This window comes from Enoplosus armatus, chromosome 19 (genome assembly GCF_043641665.1).
Source record: "Enoplosus armatus isolate fEnoArm2 chromosome 19, fEnoArm2.hap1, whole genome shotgun sequence".
NCBI classification, from domain to species: Eukaryota; Metazoa; Chordata; class Actinopteri; order Centrarchiformes; family Enoplosidae; genus Enoplosus; species Enoplosus armatus.
In genome coordinates, this window is record NC_092198.1 from 9,375,001 (window position 1) to 9,398,966 (window position 23,966).

At 40.5% G+C, this 23,966-nt stretch overlaps 3 protein-coding genes across 3 annotated transcripts in view; 2 read left to right on the top strand and 1 right to left on the bottom strand.

The window, feature by feature from the left end:
- dpf3 (double PHD fingers 3) overlaps window positions 1-6,002 on the top strand; it is a 20,517-nt gene extending 14,515 nt beyond the window's left edge. The window contains exons 7-11 of the mRNA XM_070925608.1: window positions 282-419; window positions 649-777; window positions 4,330-4,442; window positions 5,284-5,365; window positions 5,516-6,002. Coding sequence (XP_070781709.1) covers window positions 282-419; window positions 649-777; window positions 4,330-4,442; window positions 5,284-5,365; window positions 5,516-5,583 — 530 coding nt within the window. The 3' untranslated portion in view covers window positions 5,584-6,002. The remainder of the gene's footprint in view (window positions 1-281; window positions 420-648; window positions 778-4,329; window positions 4,443-5,283; window positions 5,366-5,515) is intronic.
- Window positions 6,003-9,235: 3,233 nt separating this feature from the next.
- Window positions 9,236-12,001, bottom strand: LOC139302629 (protein LEG1 homolog). The gene is made up of 8 exons (XM_070926332.1): window positions 11,704-12,001; window positions 11,312-11,398; window positions 11,131-11,204; window positions 10,366-10,470; window positions 9,968-10,086; window positions 9,705-9,846; window positions 9,512-9,608; window positions 9,236-9,387 (listed from the first exon to the last, which is right to left on the bottom strand). The coding sequence occupies exons 1-8, from the start codon at window positions 11,999-12,001 to the stop codon at window positions 9,236-9,238; spliced, it is 1,074 nt and encodes a 357-aa protein (XP_070782433.1).
- A 2,893-nt stretch (window positions 12,002-14,894) lies between these two features.
- stx7l (syntaxin 7-like) lies at window positions 14,895-20,661 on the top strand. The gene is made up of 10 exons (XM_070925630.1): window positions 14,895-14,936; window positions 16,072-16,165; window positions 16,373-16,442; window positions 16,639-16,729; window positions 16,855-16,992; window positions 17,701-17,747; window positions 17,830-17,920; window positions 18,063-18,135; window positions 18,796-18,878; window positions 19,331-20,661. Exons 2-10 carry the CDS (start codon window positions 16,081-16,083, stop codon window positions 19,424-19,426), a joined length of 774 nt encoding a protein of 257 aa, XP_070781731.1. The 5' UTR covers window positions 14,895-14,936; window positions 16,072-16,080; the 3' UTR covers window positions 19,427-20,661.
- The last annotated feature ends 3,305 nt before the right edge of the window (window positions 20,662-23,966 follow it).

A 23,966-nucleotide genomic window follows, 5' to 3' on the forward strand; every position in this document is an offset into this window, starting at 1 on the left:
TACTTTTGACCTCTGTCCCCATAGCAATAACTACTTGTGTTAGGTGTTAAGGTTGTTATGGTGAACATGTTAACCTATTTATACATTGTAGTTTTTGCCTTTATTTTGTAGTCCATCTAGCCATCATTGAATACTGAAGTTCTTGCAAATTGACGCCTTCCATAAAATCTGTTGTAGTCCAATTAAGGCAGGGATGACAGTAGATTTTTGATCAGACTCTACAATATGTTGCACAAGGTTTTTAACGTGTTTCTAATGGAGCTGTGATGTTTTATCTGTAGTCTGTGGAAAGCGCTACAAGAACCGGCCTGGCCTGAGCTACCACTACACCCACACTCACTTGGCAGAAGAGGAGGGCGAGGAGGAGAAGGAACCTGAGATGAGCCCGTCTCCTCCACGTAGCTCGGACAACCACAAACGTAAGATGCTGGCTAGCGTTTAATTACACAGAACGACAGAAGGTTTCCGTAAGTGCTAGCTCAGAAATGTCCTAATGGTTTTCCTGACAGAAACTCCCCAATGCACTTAGTCACATACTCATAAGCGGGAAATGCTCCAAATCACAGTTTATGATAACCCAGATGGCCTCAGGCTGTCTGAAAATGAATGGCAGCTCATGCGTCCCTCTGTGTCTGTTCTTGCCGACAGCTCAGAAGGGTCCAGATGGCTCCATCATCCCTAACGACTACTGTGACTTCTGCCTGGGAGACCAGGACTCCAACAGGAAGACAGGCCAGGCGGAGGAGCTGGTGTCCTGCTCTGACTGTGGGCGTTCTGGTGAGTCTCCAGTCTCCACAACATGGAGGGTTTCCGTTAAAGCTTCAGGTTCTTCGTTGACGTCAGCGTTAATGTAGACCACAAGTACTAGTTTTCCTACCAATCAAATTAGTGGACTTTAATAATCCCACTCTTATCAAAGGTGATAGTTCAATAGCTAGATGAGAAGATCGATACCACTGCCATGTCTGTACGGTCAATATGAAGCTACAGCCAGCAGACAGTTAGCTTAGCTTAGCATAAAGATACATATAGAGGGGACAGGGGGAAACAGCTAGCCTGGCTCTGTCCAAATGATCAAAATCTGCCTGACAACACTTCTACCACTCACTAAATAACACGTTATATCTTGTTTGTTTAGTGTGAACAAAACCTGAAGTGTAAAAACGACAAGTTGTCGAGTTTTTGCTCTGGACTATGTCTTGGTTAGACCCAGTGACTTCCTGGAGTCTTGTTGTCACTGTGAGGTTTTTGTGCGGATTAAACAAACAAGATATGATGTGTTAATGAGTGAGCTTTACCTTTGGGCAGAGCCAGGCTAGCTGTTTCCCTGTTTCCAGCCTTTGTGCTAAGCTAGGCTAACCATCTCCTGGCTGTAGCATAATTTTTAACCCACAGATATGAGAGTGGTATCGATCTTCTCATCTAACTCTCAGCAGGAAAAACGAATTAGCGTATTTCCCAAAATGTCAAACTATTCCTTCAAATTAGTTGTTTGCTAGTCTCACATTTTAATTTGTGTCTTCTACACATCTAATTTTTATTTCCCTTTACTTCCTTTTTATTCCACAATCTTGTTCATGTCAACTCCTCGCTTCCTTGCAATGTTTATTTTTGTTACCTGGACTAAAATGGTGCTTCCCTAATGGCCACAGATATCGATAGATATAGACAGAGATAAGATAACATCATCCTTTATTAATCCCACAGCGGGGGAAATGTGCAGTGTTACAGCACAGGAGTGTTATAGGGGATAGCACAATAGCAAGAAGCACCAGTAAAAGAAAAGATATAACAAATAAGTAAACAGACCCAACGTGTGTGGTCTACTGGGAGCGGTGTTGATTGTGATGCTGTTTAACACTCTGCATCAAATATCTATTTAGATTAATAATAATTTCTTTAGGTAATATCTTTTGGAAGCCACCTCCATAAACTGCTATTATTGCAAAGTTTACAGTTATGTTCACACAGTTAATTTCAGTTGGTGACAGCCTCATGTCATTATTATTCCAAGTCATCTTTGTTCAAACCGACCTGTGTCTTTACTTGATAATGTAGATCTGATGAGGTCTGATTTATGTTGTGCAGTGAATTGAGCTGTCATGTTGCTACAGTGTCTTTTCAATGGGTTGTCAATGAGCATCGTAGACCATGAGAAGTGAGAACCAACTGCAGGAAATCTTTGCAATTTCGCTTCTAAAAATGATATTGATCCGTAGGCTCCGCTGCTTACTTCCATCCTGCATGCTTCTCCATGTCAGCCTCGTCCATCGGTGAAGGACTTCTGCCTTTACACGACATGCATTCACTCTTTTGTTGCTCAATTTTCATGCATTACTTTATGGCACATTTGGCTGCATTTTTGTTTCTTTGCCACCCACCGCCACCCTCTTTTTTTTTTTTTCTCTCCACACTACACGGGGCAAAACTTTTCTAGAATCAGCTCAACCGTCTTATACAATAAGAGAGCAGAGTGTTCATTTCAGCGAGTGAGATGTTTTCTTGCTACGGTAGAGTTTGTTAGAACAGCTGCGAGAGTGTGTGTGGCCTTGTCTGTGTTGCTCTGACACTGATGTTTTCATGGTAGCTGGAAGAGGAGGAGTGAAGAAGGATGGGAGGAAGCTGAGTGCTCTCGAAGAATTGTTCGGCAACGCGTCCGACAGCGAGGCCTCCACGTTTCATGGCTTTGAAGATGCAGAGCTGGAAGACATTTTGTTTTCGGACGATGACGGCGCCGTGGCTGACAGCTGATAACGGGACGCCTTGACTAGCTGGACCTCGTGGCAATAAAAATTATTTTCTGATTGAACGTTTTCATTGAGGGAACACTGGAAGACTTTGAAGGTGCAGAATGGACTACAGTGGCTCCCCTTAAATGGCACGCTGAAGAATTTATTTTGAACTTTTCGAATACAGAGTATGAAGGACATGAATTCCTTCCAAAGACATTTAACAGCGTCTTTTTGTTGGAAATTTTGTCCCGGATGCATACAAATGCCTTTTTTGTTTTTTTTACCACACTCGTGGATTTTACTGTTCAACATGTTAAGACATTTTTCCATTTTTCATAAACAAACAATAATCTCCTCACACTTGACTGTGCTTGCGTAAGATAATCAAGTTCATAGACTAAACCTCACATCCTACAGCCTATTTAATTCTGGACTGAAAAAGGTTAATAGCAGACACGGTGGACCAGAGAGAAAAAAGGAATAAATTACGTTGAGTGGCCGCTAATATGGCAGGGGGAGGGATGAACGTGGACAGTTGAGTCACTCCATTGGCTAAAGAGGACAGGTAGCCGAGAGGTAAGAGCCAATCGGCACTCCATTGCTCCTCTCTGTCTTTAAGGGCTAGATCCTTTCTTTTATCAGTGGACGCTGGGCAGAAATACTTTTTTTCTCCTGCCTGCTGCTAATTGGTATTCATTTTAAGCTGATAGGCCATCTTTTAAACAGCCACAGCTAATTTCTCCCCGACTGTTTCACTTTTGGAGGCAGGCGGCAGCTTTAAACATTTCTGCTTGAAATTATATTCAGCTCACGTTTCTCTTTTGTTCATCCATCACAGGCTGATAGGGAACGTTTTCAATGTCTCTGGCTGCTTTCCCAGTCCAGATACAAATCACTTCATCCTTGATTATGGCTCATTGATAACCCATTGATACCAGGGTGATGCAGATGACTGTTTGCGAGATGAGATGCAGACACCACTGTGAAGCTGAGGGGAGGCTATAAAAGACAGTTATTAAGAGCAAGAAGACAATTTTACATGAACCAAATAGCCTTCCTTTTGTCTCGTCGCAGCTGTAGATTTATGGGAAGATGATAAGATTACGGCTCGACTGTGCTTTCCTGCACACACATCACTGCTTGTGTTTTGTTTTCCAGACATATAATTACTCGTCCGTTGTGGCTAGATTGCATTTGATGCTACTCTTCCATCCAGTCGTATGGACTGTCAACACTATAGGGTGCAATTACAGTTGTCTGAATCACAAAGTAAACACTTACCGCTGGCTCTTATGAAGACATAGCAATCGGATTTTGAAGGGAGACACAACATGGTCCAAATGTTTTATTCATCTCCACCAGGGCACAACAGTTTATTCAGTCAAAAAGATTTTCTTTAAAAAAATATTGAAAATCGAATGTCCATTTTCAATCTACAGCATTAAGAAGTGGCTTCAGATGATGCGTCTGCCACGTGTCTCTGAACTGTTATATAAGAAAACACCACTGACTTTGTAAACTCCTCTGGCGATCCACCCTGTCCACCCCCTCCCGCCTCCTTCACTCCTCTCGTCCCTTCCTCACCGTCCCTCCACAGGTCACCCCACATGTCTGCAGTTCACTGACAACATGATGCAGGCAGTGAGGACGTACCAGTGGCAGTGCATAGAGTGCAAGTCCTGCAGCATCTGTGGCACCTCAGAGAACGATGTACGTATACTGCAGGAGAGGGAAGTCCTGTGCGAGTCTCTGGCTCCACAAATGTCAGCGTTTGAATGCTGTCACTAGATTTCCCTTTGAATTTGCTTTGAAGCGCACTTTGACTTGTTTTTCTTTTAATGTTGTGACCTTTCCACAGTCCTGCCTGTCATAGGCAATACATACTCGCCAAGCAGATAAGTCACCACTGATGTGATTTTTTTTTCAGTGACTGGATCAGTACTATGTTAGAGTGAAAAATACAATATAAATAGAGTTTTGCTCTTTTGGAAAAAAGAGTTAAATGATCGTACATTCATGGGAAAGCCAAATATTTGATTTGATACAAATGCAGTCTGCAGTGATTTGCAGACTGCAGAAGAAAATAAAAAATAAAAAACAATAATAATGTAAACACTATAAAAATGACTTCCACTGTAAAGTAATAAATACTCACCATAGCAAACATTGCAACAAAGGCGGATGATATAAGGTTGCATGCTACTTAACACGTACCAATTTCTACTGGATAGTTTGAGCATTTTTTGACACATGTACCTGCAGTTTGGGCATAAAAGATTTGAAGCTCAGTTAGTTGTCCCATGATGTTTTGAAACAGTGCTACTTGCTATTACTACTTTTATAGCTGATAAATGCTGCTAACTGGCATTCAACATAATGTTAGCCACATTTAAAGCAGTATTTGTAACTCTGATTTATTTATTTCAGCACTTTATATCCTTTTCCAGGAAGGGTTCATATTTATTTATACAACATAATGTATGTATTTATGCCCCCTGCACATATTTTATAGAGATTATATATTTAAGATGTGTGTGTGCTGCCAATGTAGGACCAGCTGCTGTTCTGTGATGACTGTGACAGAGGGTACCACATGTACTGCCTGAAGCCTCCAATGACCCAGCCTCCAGAAGGTACACTCTCATCGGTTTTATTATACATCAGCGGCTTGATACTATATATGTCATGTACTGTATATTTGAGAGAGGCTACAAGCAAAGGCTATATATGGAGCACGGGGGACAAAGATTTCAGCCTCTCTTTCTCCGTCTCTGTCTCCACAGGGAGCTGGAGCTGTCACTTGTGTCTGGACCTGTTAAAAGACAAGGCCTCAGCCTACGAAGAAGCGTAACTCCCTGGACATTCTTCTCAGCGCACACACACTATATATATATTTGTACCTACACATTAACTGTTTGACATACCCACACATGAGCAAAAACGTTCTCTCACAGACTCAAACACACACACAGATACAGAGGCTCTTTCACACACACACACACACACACACTCCAGTGCATTAGCGGGCTCAGGGCAGCCTCCCGTGTGAGGCGCGGAGGTCCTCGACCTCTCATTTAGCCAAGCAACACTCCAGATGCAAACGCCATCAACATGCAATCTCGACCATAAGTCAGCCAACAGCAGGCCTGCCATTCAGTCATTTCTCTACCTCGCCACTCAGCAGACGGCAAGAAGCCAAAGCAAGATAATGGCCAATACTGTGTAGTACATGTGAAATACATGCTCATTTTAAAGCAAACATCTGGAATCCCTGGATGTTTTCCCCTGATTTCAGTTCATTTGAGTATGATCTGGAAGACGTTTGTCCCAGAGCTTTTGCAGAAGCTGTTTCGCTTGCTTCCCTTGCTGCTCTACAGCGGGGGAACCTGAGCGGGTTTGAGTAATGTTTGTTTAAAAATGTCTCCTTCCAGCTCTACTCCTCGCCTGTGTTTAGACTTTACAGTGACATTCCTATTTTATATCTGGACAGACTCAGTTAGTTATGCCATCTTTCACGGGTTTTGTCAAGCTCGGTGAATTGTACGTCCAGTGCTGAGAGGAAACGGGCCGATAAAACAGCCTCGACTGTCATTCCTGTTGGAGCGTGGTGACATTTTGAATCCACGTCTGTTTTTTGTATCCTCGCAGTCACTAGGATACCATGGTGCTCAATCTGACACTTTACAAAAATGATAACATTTCTTTATATAGAATGAAACGCTTATTTATTTATAGTCGATAATAGTCCAATGTTACTGTTAAGGAGATCATTGTTACTGTAAATCAGTGGTTCCCAAACTTTTCCTGTCATGCGCCCCTTTGGAAGCCGAAGAAACGACTGGCCCCCTCTTCCTCCCCACACAAGCATGGACATTGATTACATTTTTTATCAACTAGTAACAATACTGGGGAAACTAGTTATAAGAAGAGCTGCAATATATTGAAATAACATTAATATGAACATTCAACTTAATACTGTTATTATTTACACGTGTTGAACATTTTAAAATAATATGCTGGGAAAAAGGTTTATTCTATGGAGCCCCAGAAAGGTGATATATTGTTTTATCTTGTTGTGTGCACAAGATAATTTACTATACATTCATATGCATCTGTAACATCTTCAGATGCACACAGCCACCATATAACGGAGAGAACTCAGCTAATCAAGTCCCCAAAGGTGATTCACCTTTTATGGTTTCCCTCTTCATTTAAGCCACTGTGTGCCCCCCTACAATACCTCTGCGCCCCTTCAGAGGGCCCCACCCCACAGTTTGGGAACCACTGCTGTAAATGAACCGGTGCAATGTGTGTATTATCAAACCTTGATTCATGACTATTTTGAACATGCAGTGTGGTGAATCATGTCCTTAGGAATTAGTATTTACAGGTGAGTCCTGTCTGGAAGTTGGCACAGGTTATGTAAGAATCTACAGTTTCTTTTAATGCTGTTATAACCAGAATATACTCTGGATAGTCTGCTTGTGTATTACCATGTGAGTAACGTTGATAAATTGAATTGGTTTTATGTAAAATTGAATACTAAAATCAGCCCCATCAATATAATTTATGTTTTTGTACTTTTGGTAGCACTAACCTAATGCTGTATAAACACAAGATTTAATAGGAATAAACACCAAGAATAAGCTCAAAAGTGCAAATTAAAAAAGCCCTTACAGTACACATAGTGTACACGCCTTGACAGGATATCACAATCTGCATTTGTGTTTTTTATTGTGAGTTTGATATTGCTTTTCCACAGACAATCATGATGAGCTAGCATAGATACAGTACAGTTAATATTCAGAGGGTTTTATTGTGCTTTTCCATGGCGGGTATAATGACCCTTTGTGTCTTCCTTTTAAAAATGTCTTGGATGTCATTCTTATTTGATGCCATCACCTACAGTGATTCAACATGTGTGTTGTATTTTGTTAAAGTAAATGTTTATGTTATGTTTTGTGTTGAAATAAAGACTTTTCCATGAATCTTTCCTTGCATGTCATCTACAAACTGGAGCTTTCCCACTTATCTTCAGTCCACTTGTTTCACATTTTGCCTGTACAATATATTCACAGAAATACTCTTTCAAGTCTTTCCCTTTCAATAATCCATTACCAGGAAACCCTAAAATAGGCATAGAGTGTTTATATGGCTCTGGCCAAGATGGCTGTGTCTGATATAAATCCATTAGAATCTAATGGGCAGATAAGCCATCATTTCCCCTAAATACCTGGCTGCCTTTCTGTTTGTCTGGCAGCATCTCCGTGTACGGCTGCTCTCTCCAGTGACTACAACAGGAATACAGAATAAACTCTAGAAGAGGTTACAAGCATGTGTAACACTGTTCAGCTAATGTTTTTTTCACCACTTTCCAAAGAACACATTTTATCTTATTATGGGTATTATTTAAAATATCACTGCCATCGCATTACTGGAAACCTGCCCTCGTGATAGGTCAGTACTTACACCAAATTACCACTAGGGAGCGCTAATGGACTGGAATAGAGCTCTGGATGACATTCACTATGTGATTTAACGTGGTGTGGTGCTATATGAGGACATGTTAGTCGACTTTACCTTTACAATCATGACAAATACATCTGATACATTTAGGCATTTGTCACTGAGAGCTGTGGTTGGATCTTGTCTCAGCTGTACTTGGCAACAGTCTAACCTTTAAACCAATCTACCTGTGATGAAAGAAATACTTCAGTGTAGAAATACTCCATTACAAGTAAAATTCCTGTATTCAAAATCTTACTCAAGTAAAAATACAGAAGTCTTATCTGCAAAATGTACGTACAGTATCAAACGTAGTATCAAAGTATTATGTATTATACAGACTGAATCTGATTATATAGTTCATATAATTGGATTGTTATTATTGATTACTTTATATACTGTTAGGTGGTTCAGTCTATAACAATGCATCATATTTTAGAAACTGATCACTTATTTTGTAGGTAACTAGTAACAACAGCACCAAGTTGAGTAGTACTCAAGTAAAGTAAAAGTACCTAAAAAAATACTATAGTACCTGAGTAAATACTTACAACTTAGTTACACTCCTCCACTTTGTTTTTAGATATTTAAGATATTTTATGCAAACAAACCTTATTGTGCATCTTCAAAGAAGAACTTTCTGTGTTTAGTTTTTGCCATTTTTCTGTATCATATATATTATATATTATTGAGTTCCATAACAAGATCTCCAAAAGCATATAATAATGACAGTACAATGAGGGTTTGTTGACTTTTTACTGTGACACACACATTCACAACAGAGTGACGAGAACAAAGACACAGAGAGGATAGCAGCTATTAGTCTTTTTGTATTGCAAGCGATTTATCTGAAACCTATCGATGAGTAATACAAAAGTAATCCTGTATTATTTGTAAAAGAATTTACATTTGTCTTTACCTTACAGATGAGTTAGGGACTGCAATTATGTAACTGGAGTTGCTATCTGTCTCTCTCTCTCTCTCTCTCTCTGTTTGTCTCAACAGCTCGTAATCATTGTACTGACGATGGACATGAAAGTGTCTCTGGCATAGCTGGGATTCAGTACGAGCTGCTCCAACATCTCTCTGCCTTTCTGTCTTGAGTCCACTGAACACATGGCACTTTTCCACATACGCACCAACGTCCCACCTGGCAGGCGACATGATCAAGATCATCCTTAAAAGCTCACAAATCCAATGAAAAGACTATATTATATTATTATTTGATGATATGTGTGTGTGTGTGTGTGTGTGTGTGTGTGTGTGTACCCTACCCAGAAAAGTGTTGATGGTATTCATCCAGGAGAAGGTCGACAGTGTGTGGTTCTCCTCTGTACTCAGATCGGCAATGTTAGGCGCAACGTCGCCCTCCTAGACGTACAGATATGACAGACAGAACATAAATGAGATAAATACACAGGTTGTAAAAATGTGATAAGTTTAGAAGTTAATGTTGAGGGTACGTACCTGTAAAATTCTACTTGGGAGAGGGGCCATGAACAGCGCAGATTTTTCCATATTGGATTGGAAATGTGCTGCTGAAACGTACTCTGCAGAGTTCAGCCAGCTCTTTGCAAATGACACCTCTGCAGAGGAGTAGTGGCTCTGCCTGAAGGAGAGGAGAGGACAGTTCAACAATTTGGGAAATTCGCTCATTCACTTTGTTGCAGGGAGTGAGGTGAGAAGAATGATACCGCTCTAGATAGATAGATAGATAGATAGATAGATACCTGGCGTTGCATGTAGCAGAGGCATAAGTTGAAGCCATCTGGGCCACCCAGTAGAGGCCGAGGAGAGCGTCTTTCTTCTCACTTTCAGGGAGAGGAGACTCAGTGGCAGACTTCAGACCCTTTAATCACACACATAGAGCATTAAGGAGGTACTCCAGACTTTATAAAAGGCTCTCTGTTAAAAGAGGACATTATACAACTGTTTTCACAGGCTGAGTAGTGCTCCCCATGAGAGTGAACTGGTGTTGATGTGTAAAATCAGTGTAATGTCCCTTTTGTATTATATGTTAATATATGAGACAGTGTCCATTAGTGCGTTTCTATATAAAAATCAGTAATGTGTATGTGGGTTTGTGTGTGTGTGTGTGTGTGTGTGTGTGTGTGTGCACTGCATGTACCTGAAAAAAGGCATCCCACTTAGTCATGGCATCAGGGAAGCGAGCTGCACAGTCAGCATATGTGGTGCAATAGTCCTCTACACCTTCAGGCACCTGCATCTGGACCTAATGAGATCAATGAGATCAATCATCATTACAATCATCCTCATCATCATCAAAACCATAACACAGCTTCCGTCGGTCCACCACTTTGATCCAGACTGAAATATCTCAACAACTATTGGATGGATTTCCATGAAGTTTAATACAGACATGCATGGTGCCTTTAGGATAAATCCTACTGACTTTGGTCATCCTTTGACATTTCCTCTAGCACCATCATGAGGCTGAAATGTGTGTGTTTTAGTAAAATGTCTTAACAACTGTTGGATGGACTGCGATCGTCAACTACACACATGTGGCCCTCAGGATTGCAGAATTGCAGAATTGCAGTCACTTCAATGATCCCTTAACTTTTCATAAAGCTCCAACATCAGGTCAAAGTTTTAATTTGTCAAATACTTTGGTTTATGACTAAATACTTGCAACACTAATGACATTTCTGTCAGCCTCAGCTATACTTTTTGTTTTTGGCTAATCAACAAATGTTAGCATGCTAATGTGCGAAAACAAAGATGGTGAATATGGTAAACACCAGCATGTTAGCATTGTCATTGTGCGCATTTTAGCATGTTGATGTTAGCATTTAGCTCAAAGAGCCGCTAGCGTAGCTACAGTCCCTTTGTCCTGTTTTTCAACAGTGGAGATGCCCGTTTGCACAAGTACCTGAACTCCTTCTCCCATGAAGCCCTGCTGTGCGGCGGACAGGAATGGAAGTACAGAGGCAAAGTAGTTCACACCTGTAGGAGAAAGAAGTGGTTTTGATAGTGTTTTATTGTTTAATATTCTATTTGTGTGTTTTGTGTGTGTGTGTGTGTGTGTGGTGTGGTGTGTTTGTCATACTTACAGCCCCACCAGCTTTGGGTAGAAACACACATAGTATCTCCTGTTTGCAGGCCGCAGGTTGTAGCACCGGTTGGGTCAGCGAGACGCCCTGCAGAAACACACACATTGTACATAACGCTATCAGTTTGTTTTCACTCAGTTTATGACTGCATGTTCCAGTCCCAGGGTCAACATGAAGTTGACCCTGGGACTCACAGTAAAAGTAGCTTATTTATTCATTATAAAGAAGTCATTGCTGAGAGTTAGATTATCAGATCTAGAGCTTGGAACTGCTCTCAAATGATTCACTATTTTGCACCAACTGTCATTCTGGTGAAGGAAGTAATTTTTCTTTCTTAGCTTTATAGGGAAACATTATTATTGATAAAAAAAAGAAAATAACTTCACTCTTACCTGAAGTTAGCATCCATCCAAGCTGCAGTGGCAGTCCCCACAGAGGACTGTCTGTGGCATTTGTCCCCATGGATCCCATAAATGGGTCTGTAGCAGCTATCAGCAGTCGGTAAAGACTCATGCGGTGAAGGAAGTGCCAGGGGTCAGGAGTCAGGATGCCATTCTGTATCGGCAGGTCAGTCACTTGGCCGGCCGTTTGAGCCCACAGGATGGGCATGCCATTTTCTAGAAATACAGCAGCGCTGCTGAGAGACACTGCACATGCAAGGAGGAGGCTGAGGACTGCCGGGCGCAGCATGATTGAAGACCTGGGACTGCAGAGAGGGACGGAGTCAGGAGCGTCTACTCCTACTGAGAGTTGTCTCAAGGCTTATGTACTCTCACAATCAAAAGTTCTGACCCACACAAGCAAACAGAGAGAGAGAGAGAGACACACACTCACGTTAGTCCATGTGACAGGTGGGTCAGTGGACCCTCTATGACAGATAAGATAATGTGTGTACATAGAGCTCAATATTAATAATACTCAGAAAGTCTCTCTCATACACAGACAAACACCCACACACATGGAGAAACAAAGAGAACTCAATATATTGCAAAGAGCAATCTGTCAACTCAAGAAGCAAACTTTCACCGTGATTCGCTCACTGACATTTAGGTGTTTGACATCTGAACCACTCAGCAAGTAAAGTTTTCACAATGATCGATGTAACATACTGCTCAAGATCCCCTTGTTGTGGTTTGTTTCTTAGTACTTGTTATTTCAGTCTTAAAATAAATTGTACTGTATATACATGATTCAGTTCAATTCAAAGGGGCTTTATTGACATGGGAAACAGATGTTTACATTGCCAAAGCAAGTGTGAAATAAAAGTTAGTCAAGTCAAGTCAATTTTATTTATATAGCCCAATATCACAAATCATAATTTGCCTCAAGGGGCTTTACAATCTATATACATAATAAATAAGCATGTACATAAACAGGAGTAAATCTATACGTAAAGATGAATTGGTCATTTGACCAAATTCCAGGCAAATTCCTTGTAATGTATGTTACTTGGCAATAAACAGTTTCTGATTCTGATTATGATTATGATTCTGACCTGTCTTTTGAACTGATAAAATCACTTTCATAGGAAACCTCAAGATCTGTTTTGCAAACTGATAAGAAAGAGCCATGTCCTTTTGGGTCAAAAGCGGTTATTACCACATCTGGCAAGCCACCATGTACTGTTTGCTAACAGTCTTTGAGAGAGGTTGGCAGTTCAAGAGACCAAGATAACGCAGGGTTAGGGTTAGATCTGGGACTCATTTTGTACCTGACAAGTTAAGTACAACTACCTCAATTGCATATGTTCCCCTATGAGATCAGTTGATATGGGACTAGTACAGAAGGTGCTAGTCCTCCTATGGTCTGCATGGTCTTATTTTTGCAAACTGTTTTTATCAATCCCCAACTGCAGGCAGGCAGCAACTGGGATCCTAACATGCACTTGCCATGAACTTGGATTCTGGTCTGCAAACTAACACTGACCAGATGTATATGAAAAATTGGGTAACCAGGAACTGGAGTCTGTCACGGTAGCTGTGTGGTTAACCTGTCTGAACCTCGATATGCAGACACTTTGTCCTCCTGGGCTTTCAAATGACAGCAATGTCCAATCAAACCATAGATCTGTTACATAATTGGCACTTTTTGCTCTTTTAGGGGGCCAATTCCCCCAACCTGCAACCTCATCATTCCTGGAAAATGTAGACCAGACACAAAAAAAAGGTCTCTAACATTTTATTTCTTCATTTGACTGTTATATTTTCTGTAAACTGTGACTAAAAGTCTAAATGCAGTTTTCACAGTTTTCTCCACACTGCCAGGGGTAAACTCCATTATCTATTAATTTTGTGTTGACCTAAAAGTAGTAAACATTTTAATATATTGAGTCATAAAACAGTGTTTTAATTTTACAGTGTAGGTTGTTAAATCCCCCAAATTCCCAGAAATGTCCAGAAAAAAGACATGACTTCAGAATCAGAATCAGAAATACTTTATTGATCCCCGGGGGGAAATTGTACAGTACCGATGCTCCCATTCAAGGGTAGAAAGCAGCATAAATTTAGAAATAAAAGTATGTACAAAATATAAAAAATAAGAAATAGAAAGAAAAATACACATTTACAATATTTAAGTGAAAAACAAAAGTAAAAAATATATACAATAGCAATGTATATGTATGTATGTATGTATATATATATATATGTATGTATGCATTGCACTATTGTGTATGACTGTATATGTATTGTACTGACATTTAAGAATAAGTTTAAGAATAAGTAATAGGGAGGTACTATGTAACCTTAAGTAATCTGATTAAGTGCCCTCACTGGTAGCTATGGCCTAATATGTATTGATCTTTTGCTATATGTTACACAAAAGATAAAGGGCAAAGGGTAAACATCCAAGCTGTAGTGGAAGGAGTATCCAGATACTTAAGTTAAAGCTGCAATACCACAATTTAAAATACTCTGTTACAAGTACAAGCAAATGTTTTCTTATAAAAGTATAAAGTAAAATCCTTCTTATGCAGGATTATTGCAGTGATGCATTTAGACGTAAGCAGCATTTAAGTGTTGTGGCTAGTTGAAGTGGTGCTAATTTTAAGTAACAATATACAGTTTGGCATTTTAATCTATAAGAATGCATCATATTTTATAAGCAAAGCACAAGTTTTGTAAATGAAATCTTCTATGTAACTCGACAGCTAAGTGTAGTCGACTAAATAGCACTACATTTTTGAAAGAAATGTTGCGCTTTTTAGTTGACAAGTATAAAGAAACAAATAATGGAAATACTCAGGAACATCAGAATTGTACTTGAGTACTATTTATTTTACACATAGATATTTGTGATCCATGTTTTTCATCTAAATCCTACTGTTTCCTACAGTGAACCGTCTTAGTAATGTAACACTAAATCTTCCTTATTCCTATCTGTATTAAGTAGGACTATGCAGTTTCTATTCATATGAAATGAAATGTAAGACTAGACATTAATTAAACTTCGTGTCATAATATTTGTTCATCAGTTCATTTCTGTTGCTTCACACAACTCTTCCTTTGTCACATATTCATTTGTACCGATGATGATTTAGCCCTCGCTGCTCCCGGCGTCATGTGACGGGGGGAGTGGCAGCGAATCAGGAAGCAACGCACCGCTGCTGCTGCGAGTCTCAAGAAAGGTAAAGTCCCAACTTTTACACAACAGAGCCGAACATTTAGAAAGGCTTGACGACACTGACACATTCGCATGATAAACACTCTCTCATGAAGCTGGTTCATCGTTAAGAACAACCCTTAACTCTTTAAAACAATTTGTTCTCCGGAAAACGAGAGAAAAAAAACTCCTCAAATTGCGACTTTGATTTGAACATGACTTCGTCCATGTTGGAATCAAGAATTATATAGATAATAATAATAATAATACGTGCTTCATGAGTAAATAGTGGTCATTTGTGTCCTTCTTTTGGAAAAGCTCGTGTGATTTCCGCATTTTTTCTCGCTGGCAGTTACTGTTGTATTGGGACAAATACACACACACACACACACGGGCAGACAGGGAGGGTGCAACAAGTTTAATTAAAGCGGAAAGATTCAATGAGTAATTTAAGTTTAAGTTAAAAGCATCAAAACGATTGCCGCCCAGAACAATAACAGGGCTGGATAGCCTCCGTGTGTGAGAGTCTCTTAGCAGATGGTCTTTTGCATACTGGCCATGGTTTCAGTCCTCTTGAGTCAACAGTACAGGAAGTCTGCATGACTGGCCTGCAGTAATCATTCCTAACCCTGTCCTGTTACTTCATATACACTCAATGAGAGCCAATTCCCATTAGAAAACGCATGACAAATTGTATTTGAAATTGACAAACTTCTCAGTACACTGCGTACTTGAGGTGTACATGGGGCTGTTATAATGGTTTGGGCTGGTCCCAGTTAAGGGAAATCTTTTAATGCTACAGCGTACAATTATATTTTAGACCAGTGGTTCCCAACCTTTTTTGTCTGCTGTACCTCCAAGTCCACCTGTCCCATTACGTTTAGCTAATTATTTCAAATGTTAATCCATTACTCTTAGCTAATTATTTTACAAATTACTTTTTAGCTATTTAAACCACTTATCCATTAGGTTTAGCTAACATCAACTAAGTATTTAAACTTTTCTGCTAACTTGCTAATTAGGTTTCATGCATTCTCAATCACCCCATGTGGTCAGTCTCCAACACACTGGAATTACTGCAGTAACTACAGTAATAACATCTTGTTCTGACTCTTGAATGAATGAAGTGACAGACATTATGTTGTTGTGTGTCTTCACAGCTCTCCATCATGGCCTACCAGGCTGGGATTCTAGAGGAGCCCAGTGCTTTGGTTCACAACATCAGCTCCAACATCCAGAAGCTGACACTGCTGAGTAATACACACACTACACACACACACACACACACACACACACACACACACACACAAATATACACAAACACAGAAGAAGTCACCGTCATCATCAGCTGCAACATTCAGATTACAGCCACTTTACTGACTCCAGCATGTGGATCATGGTAGACACGTGGAGATACTTAAGTACAGGTAAACAATGCTTTCACTCTTTCTTCCTCACCAGCCTCTGAGCTGCAGAGGGCAGTTTCTCTGCTGGGAACAGAGCAGGACAGCAGCCAGCTACGACAGACGCTGTGAGTTATGGGGGCTCGGTTGGGTTTGCATAATTCTTCTGTTATGGTGAACATCTTAGTACAAATGCAGGTGGAGAAAAGGTTGAACCTTTGAACCATGTGGTCAATCCATCCAATACTGCTATTGCATTTTAAATGTCCGGCCAGTATTTCTCTACTTGAACAAAATGAGAAAATATTTGTCTGTGGTCACCAGGCAACAGAAACAGCAGCAAGGTAACCAGCTGGCGAAGGAGACTGACAGACTGATCAAGACATTCAGTGCACTTCCTGTTGGCCCCGATCAGGTACTCAAAGTATAGTTCAAAGTCATTATTTCCCTGCTTGTTATTACCAGTTTAGTGCCACTGTTTGTTTATCCAAAGGTTTCTGGCTTTTCTTTTTGTTAACATTTTTATTCTATGTGTTTCAGCGGCAGAGAAAGATACAGAAAGAGCGTCTGTTGAACGACTTCTCTGCCGCCCTGAACAGCTTCCAAAAGACACAGCGGCAGGCGGCCGACAAAGAGAGGGAGTTTGTGGCCAGAGTCAGGGCCAGCTCCAGGGTGTCGGTGAGTAACCTGCTGTGCCTTCAATGTCACAAGGTCAGGGTGTAGACCAATGAAATAGACAGTGATTCAATCCACTTTTTTTTATGTTGCTTGGTGCTTTGTTGAAAGTGTCTTTTTTCTGTCCACATAGCCTGATGAAGACAGTGAGGCTTTACATAAAGAAAGCAGATTTAGGTTAGGAAACTCAAAACTGATTAAAACTTAAGTTGTGTGTCCACATTGATTTGATCTGAGAGTTTACAAGAAAAGTTTCACAGGATGTAGCTCTCCCATCATTGTGCCTTTAGCTGTGACTGTTTTAGACACAGATTCTCTCGGGAGAGCCTGCTTGCTTGGCAACTCTGTACCCTCACCGCTTATCTCCCTGCACAGAAAAGTATCATGTGTTCATGCTGATAAGAAGGAACAGTTCCTTACTGCTTTAATTATTGGTTGGTAAGGAACATATCTTGGCTGGGGAACTAAAATCAACAGTACAGGTTTGATTTGCTCTATGTCACCACGCATACGTTTTTGACAATAAATTGTTCTGCTGATACTTAATCGAATTATATTTAATGAGGTATGTTCATTACTGTGGGTTTTATAGCACCCTGTACATACTGAATCGTTGCTGTACCCACAATCGCTGCAAAGCACATCCTCTGCAGTATATTTGCATTAAGAAGCACAATATGTTTATTTAAACCTCTTAATTTCCTGTAACAGGGAGGACAGCCTGAAGACAGCTTTGGAAATGTGCCTCCTTTCTCTAGGTAGGTCCACTATTTATAATCAGTATTATTGTTTCTCTTATTATTACTTTTCTTATTATTTCATCTGCATTTGTTCCTGTAGTGATTCCCAGGTACAGGCTCAGACTGAGGCCATCACTGAAGAAGACCTGAGGCTCATCCAGGAGAGAGAGTCATCCATCAGGCAGTTGGAGGTACAAATAAGAATCAAATGTCCATACCAGCATGGCCACTAGTGTGTGCAGTATGTCATCAGCTCCGTGTTGTTGTGTTCACTATGAAGTCAAGTCATGCCCCTTTCACATGAGCCATCTCTCTTTATGCTGCTTGATTCAGGCTGACATCACAGATATCAATGACATCTTCAAGGACCTGGGGATGATGGTCCATGAGCAGGGAGACATGATAGGTGAGCTTATGGCACCTGCACCTGTAGATTACTTGTCTGTTCCTCTAATAATGTAACAACTTGCTACTGAAACATCCAAGTCATTCCTGAATGTGTCAATGTCACAGTGAAACAGCATTTTAAGAGCCTGCCTTCTGAGTTTGATGTATTTTTTTTTTTTAATCAAAATATTCGAGCAGGACAAGGCAGCTTTACTCATGTGTTACAGGAATAGTTTTGGGAAATATGCCTGAGTTAGATGAGAAGATTGATACCACTATATGTAGTATGCAGGGTAATTTTGAAGCTACAGCCAGCAGCTGGTTAGCTTAGCTTAGCATTAAGACTGGAAACGGGAAACAGCTAGCCTGGCTCTGTCCTAAAACAAATGACGTATAACATGTTAATTGGTGAGCTTTAGAGGAGCTAGTATACAGATGTTGTTACCTTTTGGACAGGGCCAGGCTAGCTGTTTCCCCCTGTTTCCAGTCTTTATGCTAAGTTAAGCTAACCATCTCCTTGCTGTGCTTCATATTGACCTACAGGTATGAAAGTGGTATTGATACTTATCTAATGACTGTGAAAATACAAGTTTGGAGATTTGTGCCACATGTGCTTCCCCCTTCCTCCTACCTGCTGCATGTGTGTGTACAATATGTGTGTTTCCTGTGTGTTCTGCAGACAGTATAGAAGCCAATGTGGAGAGTGCAGATGTGCATGTCCAGAGCGCCACGCAGCAGCTGGCACGTGCCGCCGAGTACCAGGTAACGCTCTATAGGACAGAGAGGATGATGAACAGGAGAGGAAGGGCAGATACACAAAGAAGGGATTAAGGAGAGTCAAAATGTTTGAGATGTTAGCTTGAAACTGGTGGATCAATGAAGAAATCAAAGCAAGACTGGTTGCTCTAGGGGTCTCTGAGGTAGCAGTGTGTGCGCATATATGACTCGTCCACCTTCTGCACAATGACTCCCTTGTGTAACCAAGTTCTTAGTCAGTTTGCGTTGCTAAATAAGACGTAGAGAAAGAGGCGTAATGGAGAAAACAAAAAGAAAGAACTGAGTCACAAGGTGATCTGATTCATGCTGTGACTGAGTCACTTCAAACCCTCAGCTAGCCTGACCTCATCAATCCAGCCCTCCTATTAAATGTCTGATTATAGCTTATTCTTATTAACTATATGAACAACCACCTTTTGCCTTTTTTCCCCCGCCAGCGGAGCTCCCGGAAGAAGATATGCATCCTGATGATAGTGTTGGCTGTAGCTGCTGTTATTATTGGACTCATCATCTGGGGTGCTGTCAAACAATGAGGGCTTCTTCTTCTTCCTCTCCTCCACCTCTCCTGTTTAGTCATCAGCCTGAACAAAGGATCAAGCACCATCCTTCCTCTCCTCATCCTCCTCCTTTTCTCACCCCCCTCATGAGGGGAGTCATCGAGATGGTCTGTCTTTCTCTGACTTGATTTATATTTTTAAGATATTGCAATCCTCATTGACAGGGCTGCACACTCCTTCCCGGTGAAAACAAAACTGGCGCTGGTAGCTTTTATTTTTATAATCAGCTTTAATTGAATTAGTTGGGCCTGATTTAGGCATGATTTGACTTCGACAGGAAAGTGTGAAGGTTTTTAGTTTTTGTGTAAACACAGGTTGAGTGTTGCTGTGTTCAGTGGCAGCCATGTTGGCTTCACCAGCTCTGAATGTTAAAGTACAGTGCAGACAATGCTTCTGAGTGCAATGAGGCAGCGTGTTGTTGAATGCAGGTAAGAGGGGGTTAACCTCCAGATCAGTCTCTAGATAGGAAAAGCCCACATGCTAAAAGTGCTATGTAAATTTGAGAATGAACAGCCTTGGTCCATAGTACAATGTAGCCAAACTGCAATGCTTATTGTGATGCAGTTCTCTGAGTGACAACACCCTATTTTTTATCTATCACTGTATTTTAAGTTAGAATGAATTCAAATTAATAGTTGATTTCAATTCAAATTCGTGTTGTATTCTAATGATGAATCATCAAGAAGTACTGTACATACCCAGTCCAGTTTGTTGCTGCTGTAAGTAGCTGGTGTGTTTCCTTTGGCTAGACAAATTGTTTTAAACTGTGACAGCTTAGAGAGATTGCATGGATGTCGAGAAAAATCTTCTTCTTTTTTTTTTTTAAATGAAATGAAATGAAATGACCTGTCACGTTGCAGATGATCACACACAAATTAAGTTAAGTGTTATGTGTAGATAGTGCAGGCAAAGGTCAAGTACCAGTTGGAGTTGTGTTTTATAGTTTGTTTTAAAGTAGCTGTGCGTAATGCTTCCTGGCCCTGCACACCACACAGGTGTTTTCAATCATGTTGTTGATTAGACCTCGTACGTTATGCTGTCGGTGGCCACAGCTTTGTCAATCAGTCGTGATCTAATCAGCCAAATTATGAATGAAAACACCTGTGTAGGTTAACAGTTTGCGTGTGGTGGCTTTACTAATAATTATTTGCTACAACTGTTTGACCTAAATGTAAAATTATGATCTGAATAAATTATCTGAATGTACTGAACCTGAAATGAGAAGAGTGATTTTTACTGAAGATAATATATAAGGTGTGTATATATATATATATATATATATATATATATATATTCCACTTAAATCAAATTATTTTTTCCAACACGAAGGCAACTCTAGTCTATTGTGCGTGACTACATTATTCTAAATAATCCCACATACTACTTTGGTGTTCCTCCTCAAAGATTGAATGTCATCACCCTCTTTTGTCAACATCACAGTTTTACTCTGAAAGCACTAGAGCTACATTTGATGAGCAGTGTGAACACTTTGGTTTGGGCAGTCGCTGCATTTTAGATGATTGAGTTCTCTATTAAAATAGTTGTAGCAAACTGTAATATTTTTGAATGTAACAATCTGATGTGACACAGAAGGTTAAATATCTTGGTTGGAGAGAGTACCAGATCTGGGTTTAAAGGCTGTGACCTCTGCAAGCCCGGAGTTAGTTGAATTGTAAACTTTGCAAATAAAACACTTATAGTGGTTTGGAAGCAGCAGCATAGAGGTTTGTAAAGTGGAGACTGGACAGGAACATATTTCGGGAAGATTAATGAGTAATGGTCTTCCCACTCTCGGTAACTGTTGATGACTATCTTTCTTACCCTGCATCAAGACATTTAACTCAACTGCTTCAGTACAACTCATATCCACCAATGGAGGACTGTAAATTTCTTTTGAGGATGAACCTGGACAACAACATGTGTGTTCGGTTGACTTTCCCCGGGAACATAATGGTTCAAATAAGGTTGACAATACATTGGGGTTGAACCTGGACAAAGAACATGTGTGCTCAAGTAATGTTTTTTGAGGCCCAGTCATACCATATCAGTCAAATATATGCAAGGTCAAATGGTTTACAGAACTGGCTGAACTGAATAGGGATCGTCAGCTCAAAGTGATGATACTTAGCATGATGTTGGCGACAGCTGTCGTGCATTTAAGACAAGTCATCAATTGTATCTGCCTGTGATGCAAGAGCGTGTTCCTGTTAACTCAGCATTTGCCACATATAAGAACAGCTGACGTTCTCAAGGCTAAGACTGAACCTTATCAAAGGCTAACTGCAGCTAAGTAAAGGCCTCATTAATTGTTGGAGCTGAGCCAAACTAAAAATGTAGAATCAAAAAATCGAAACAAAAAACATAAAAAAAGAGGACCAGCAACAGATCGGGCCCTTTTGTTAAAACTGTTTGGAAAACATAAAATCTAGTCTGAAAAGAGTTAAAAACCACATTATGTCATCTCCTTGTTTACCCCACAGACAGTGAGGGAAAGTGAGTTTCAGGCAGCCATGATAGGATGAGATCAAGGAGCAGACAGGAGTTAACTTGTATATGACAGAACAGACAGTGTTGGAGTTGGATTGGGATGTGGAAGTAACAGGCTGCTGTGACGCAGAAGGAAAAGTTTCCTTGGCAGAGTGAGAGATGTGGAGGATTTGGACACACACTGTTGTAAATACATCACTCGGGCAGAGAACGAGTTGAACTGGGCGTCAGTGGGACAGGGAGTATTTTGGGCTGGTTACACACACAGAAAGTGGCAGGTTGCTGCAAAGAGCTGAGCAGGATTTTCCTTCCAAACAGAAATGTCACAGCTGAGGAGGATGAGGAAAGTCTGACGGGGTGCAAAGTTACTGCAAAGGAAGGGGGGGGGGGGGGGGGCACATAGGAAATTATTAGGTTGTTTTTCGGTTGACACGTAATTTTTCTTTACATTTATTTTGCTGCCTCATTAAAGAAAAATGCTACAGCAATCCACATGCAGACAAGTTGGACTCACTGGAGGACTGTATCACTCTGCTGTGGTGCAGATAAAATGCAGAAATAACTCATCAGTGGGCAAACACTGTGCTGACAGGTCGTGAGTCATTAAAAAAAAGGTTTGGAGGAAATAAGTTGCTATTAGTTTTCCTTTCCATTAGTAAGCTGAGAGTAGCTCTTCTAAATATGTAATTCTAACAGAGAAGGTGACTCTCTGGGGCAAAAACCAACTCAGTGTTTTTCTTTCTTGTTTTCATGTCATCTGTGTGTATTTGTAGACCCCAGGAAGACCAACATTAGCAACCACATTAGCAGATGCTAATAGGGATCCTATAAACACTTAACCTATAAACAGAAATCTAATCGAAGAAACAGAAGTTGTACACAGTAAGATATCACATCTTATACTTCCTGAAATGTGCACTTGCTGAATGATTATGTTTAAATTTGGTTAAAAAAAAAGTCTCTTTACATCTTTGCATTAGATCTTACTGCCAGCAGGAGGCAGTGCTGGACTGCTTACCATAAACCTTGTGTATAGGTCCACAACATACCTCTATGTAATGCCATTACCTTGTACAGTTATACAATAGCCACACAGCATATTGTCAATGCACATTATTTACAATTGTACATACATGCAAGGGTTAAGCGTGTTATTAGAATAATACATCTCATATTGTTCAGTAATAGAATAAAACCAAGCGTCACTGAACTCCACTAGATCTTTATCACAGCCTGCTGGGGCTTTGATCTCTCCAGAGTGAGATTTTTCTGGTCCGATCCATGTTAAGTAGCTTAGATCAAAGTCCAGACTGTCCTTCAAAGTGGCTGCTCAGTTTCAAGCCCTTCAGCAACCATCATGCAGAAGTGTCCCTGAGTGAGACAGTGAATCCCTGTCTGCCCTGGGGTGCAGATCAGCTAATAATAATTACCATCAGATGGAGCAGCAAAGGCTATAGAGTAGTACATTATTTTTTCAGCTGCAATCGTGTTAGCAATAGCCTTGTCCTTGTCGTAACAGAGTCCCGTTTTTAACCACCCTCTCCTCTCCTCTCCTCCTACCCTACTCTCATTTCTCCTCCTCTCTCCTGTCCTTTGCTCTCCATTACAGCACATCTACAGTGCTGTATCTATGGCTGCAGATGCCCCCACTATTTTTAGGGCTAGCTAAAGCCCACAGGATGTCAGCTCTCTTTCAGGACAATCAGGTTATTGAAACTCCATTTACCATCGACTAAGCTGTTTCATCATTGAGTATCACACCAAGATTAAATAAGACTTCAGATACAACAGAAAATCACAGACTCAACATTATGGCGTTGTTCATTTAATACATTTTGCATTTTTGACAGCCACTCCAGAGCCACAGCGGCTATGAGTGACAAAGTGACTCAAAATGATCACTAAAGTATCAACGCTTGTGCAGACCTGATCAATGCCACTCAAAGATAAAAGTCAAACCATTAAAGTCTGTGTAAATGAGCCTGTGTTCTTGACATCTTCAAAACGTAGCTGTAACTGAGCATCCTCG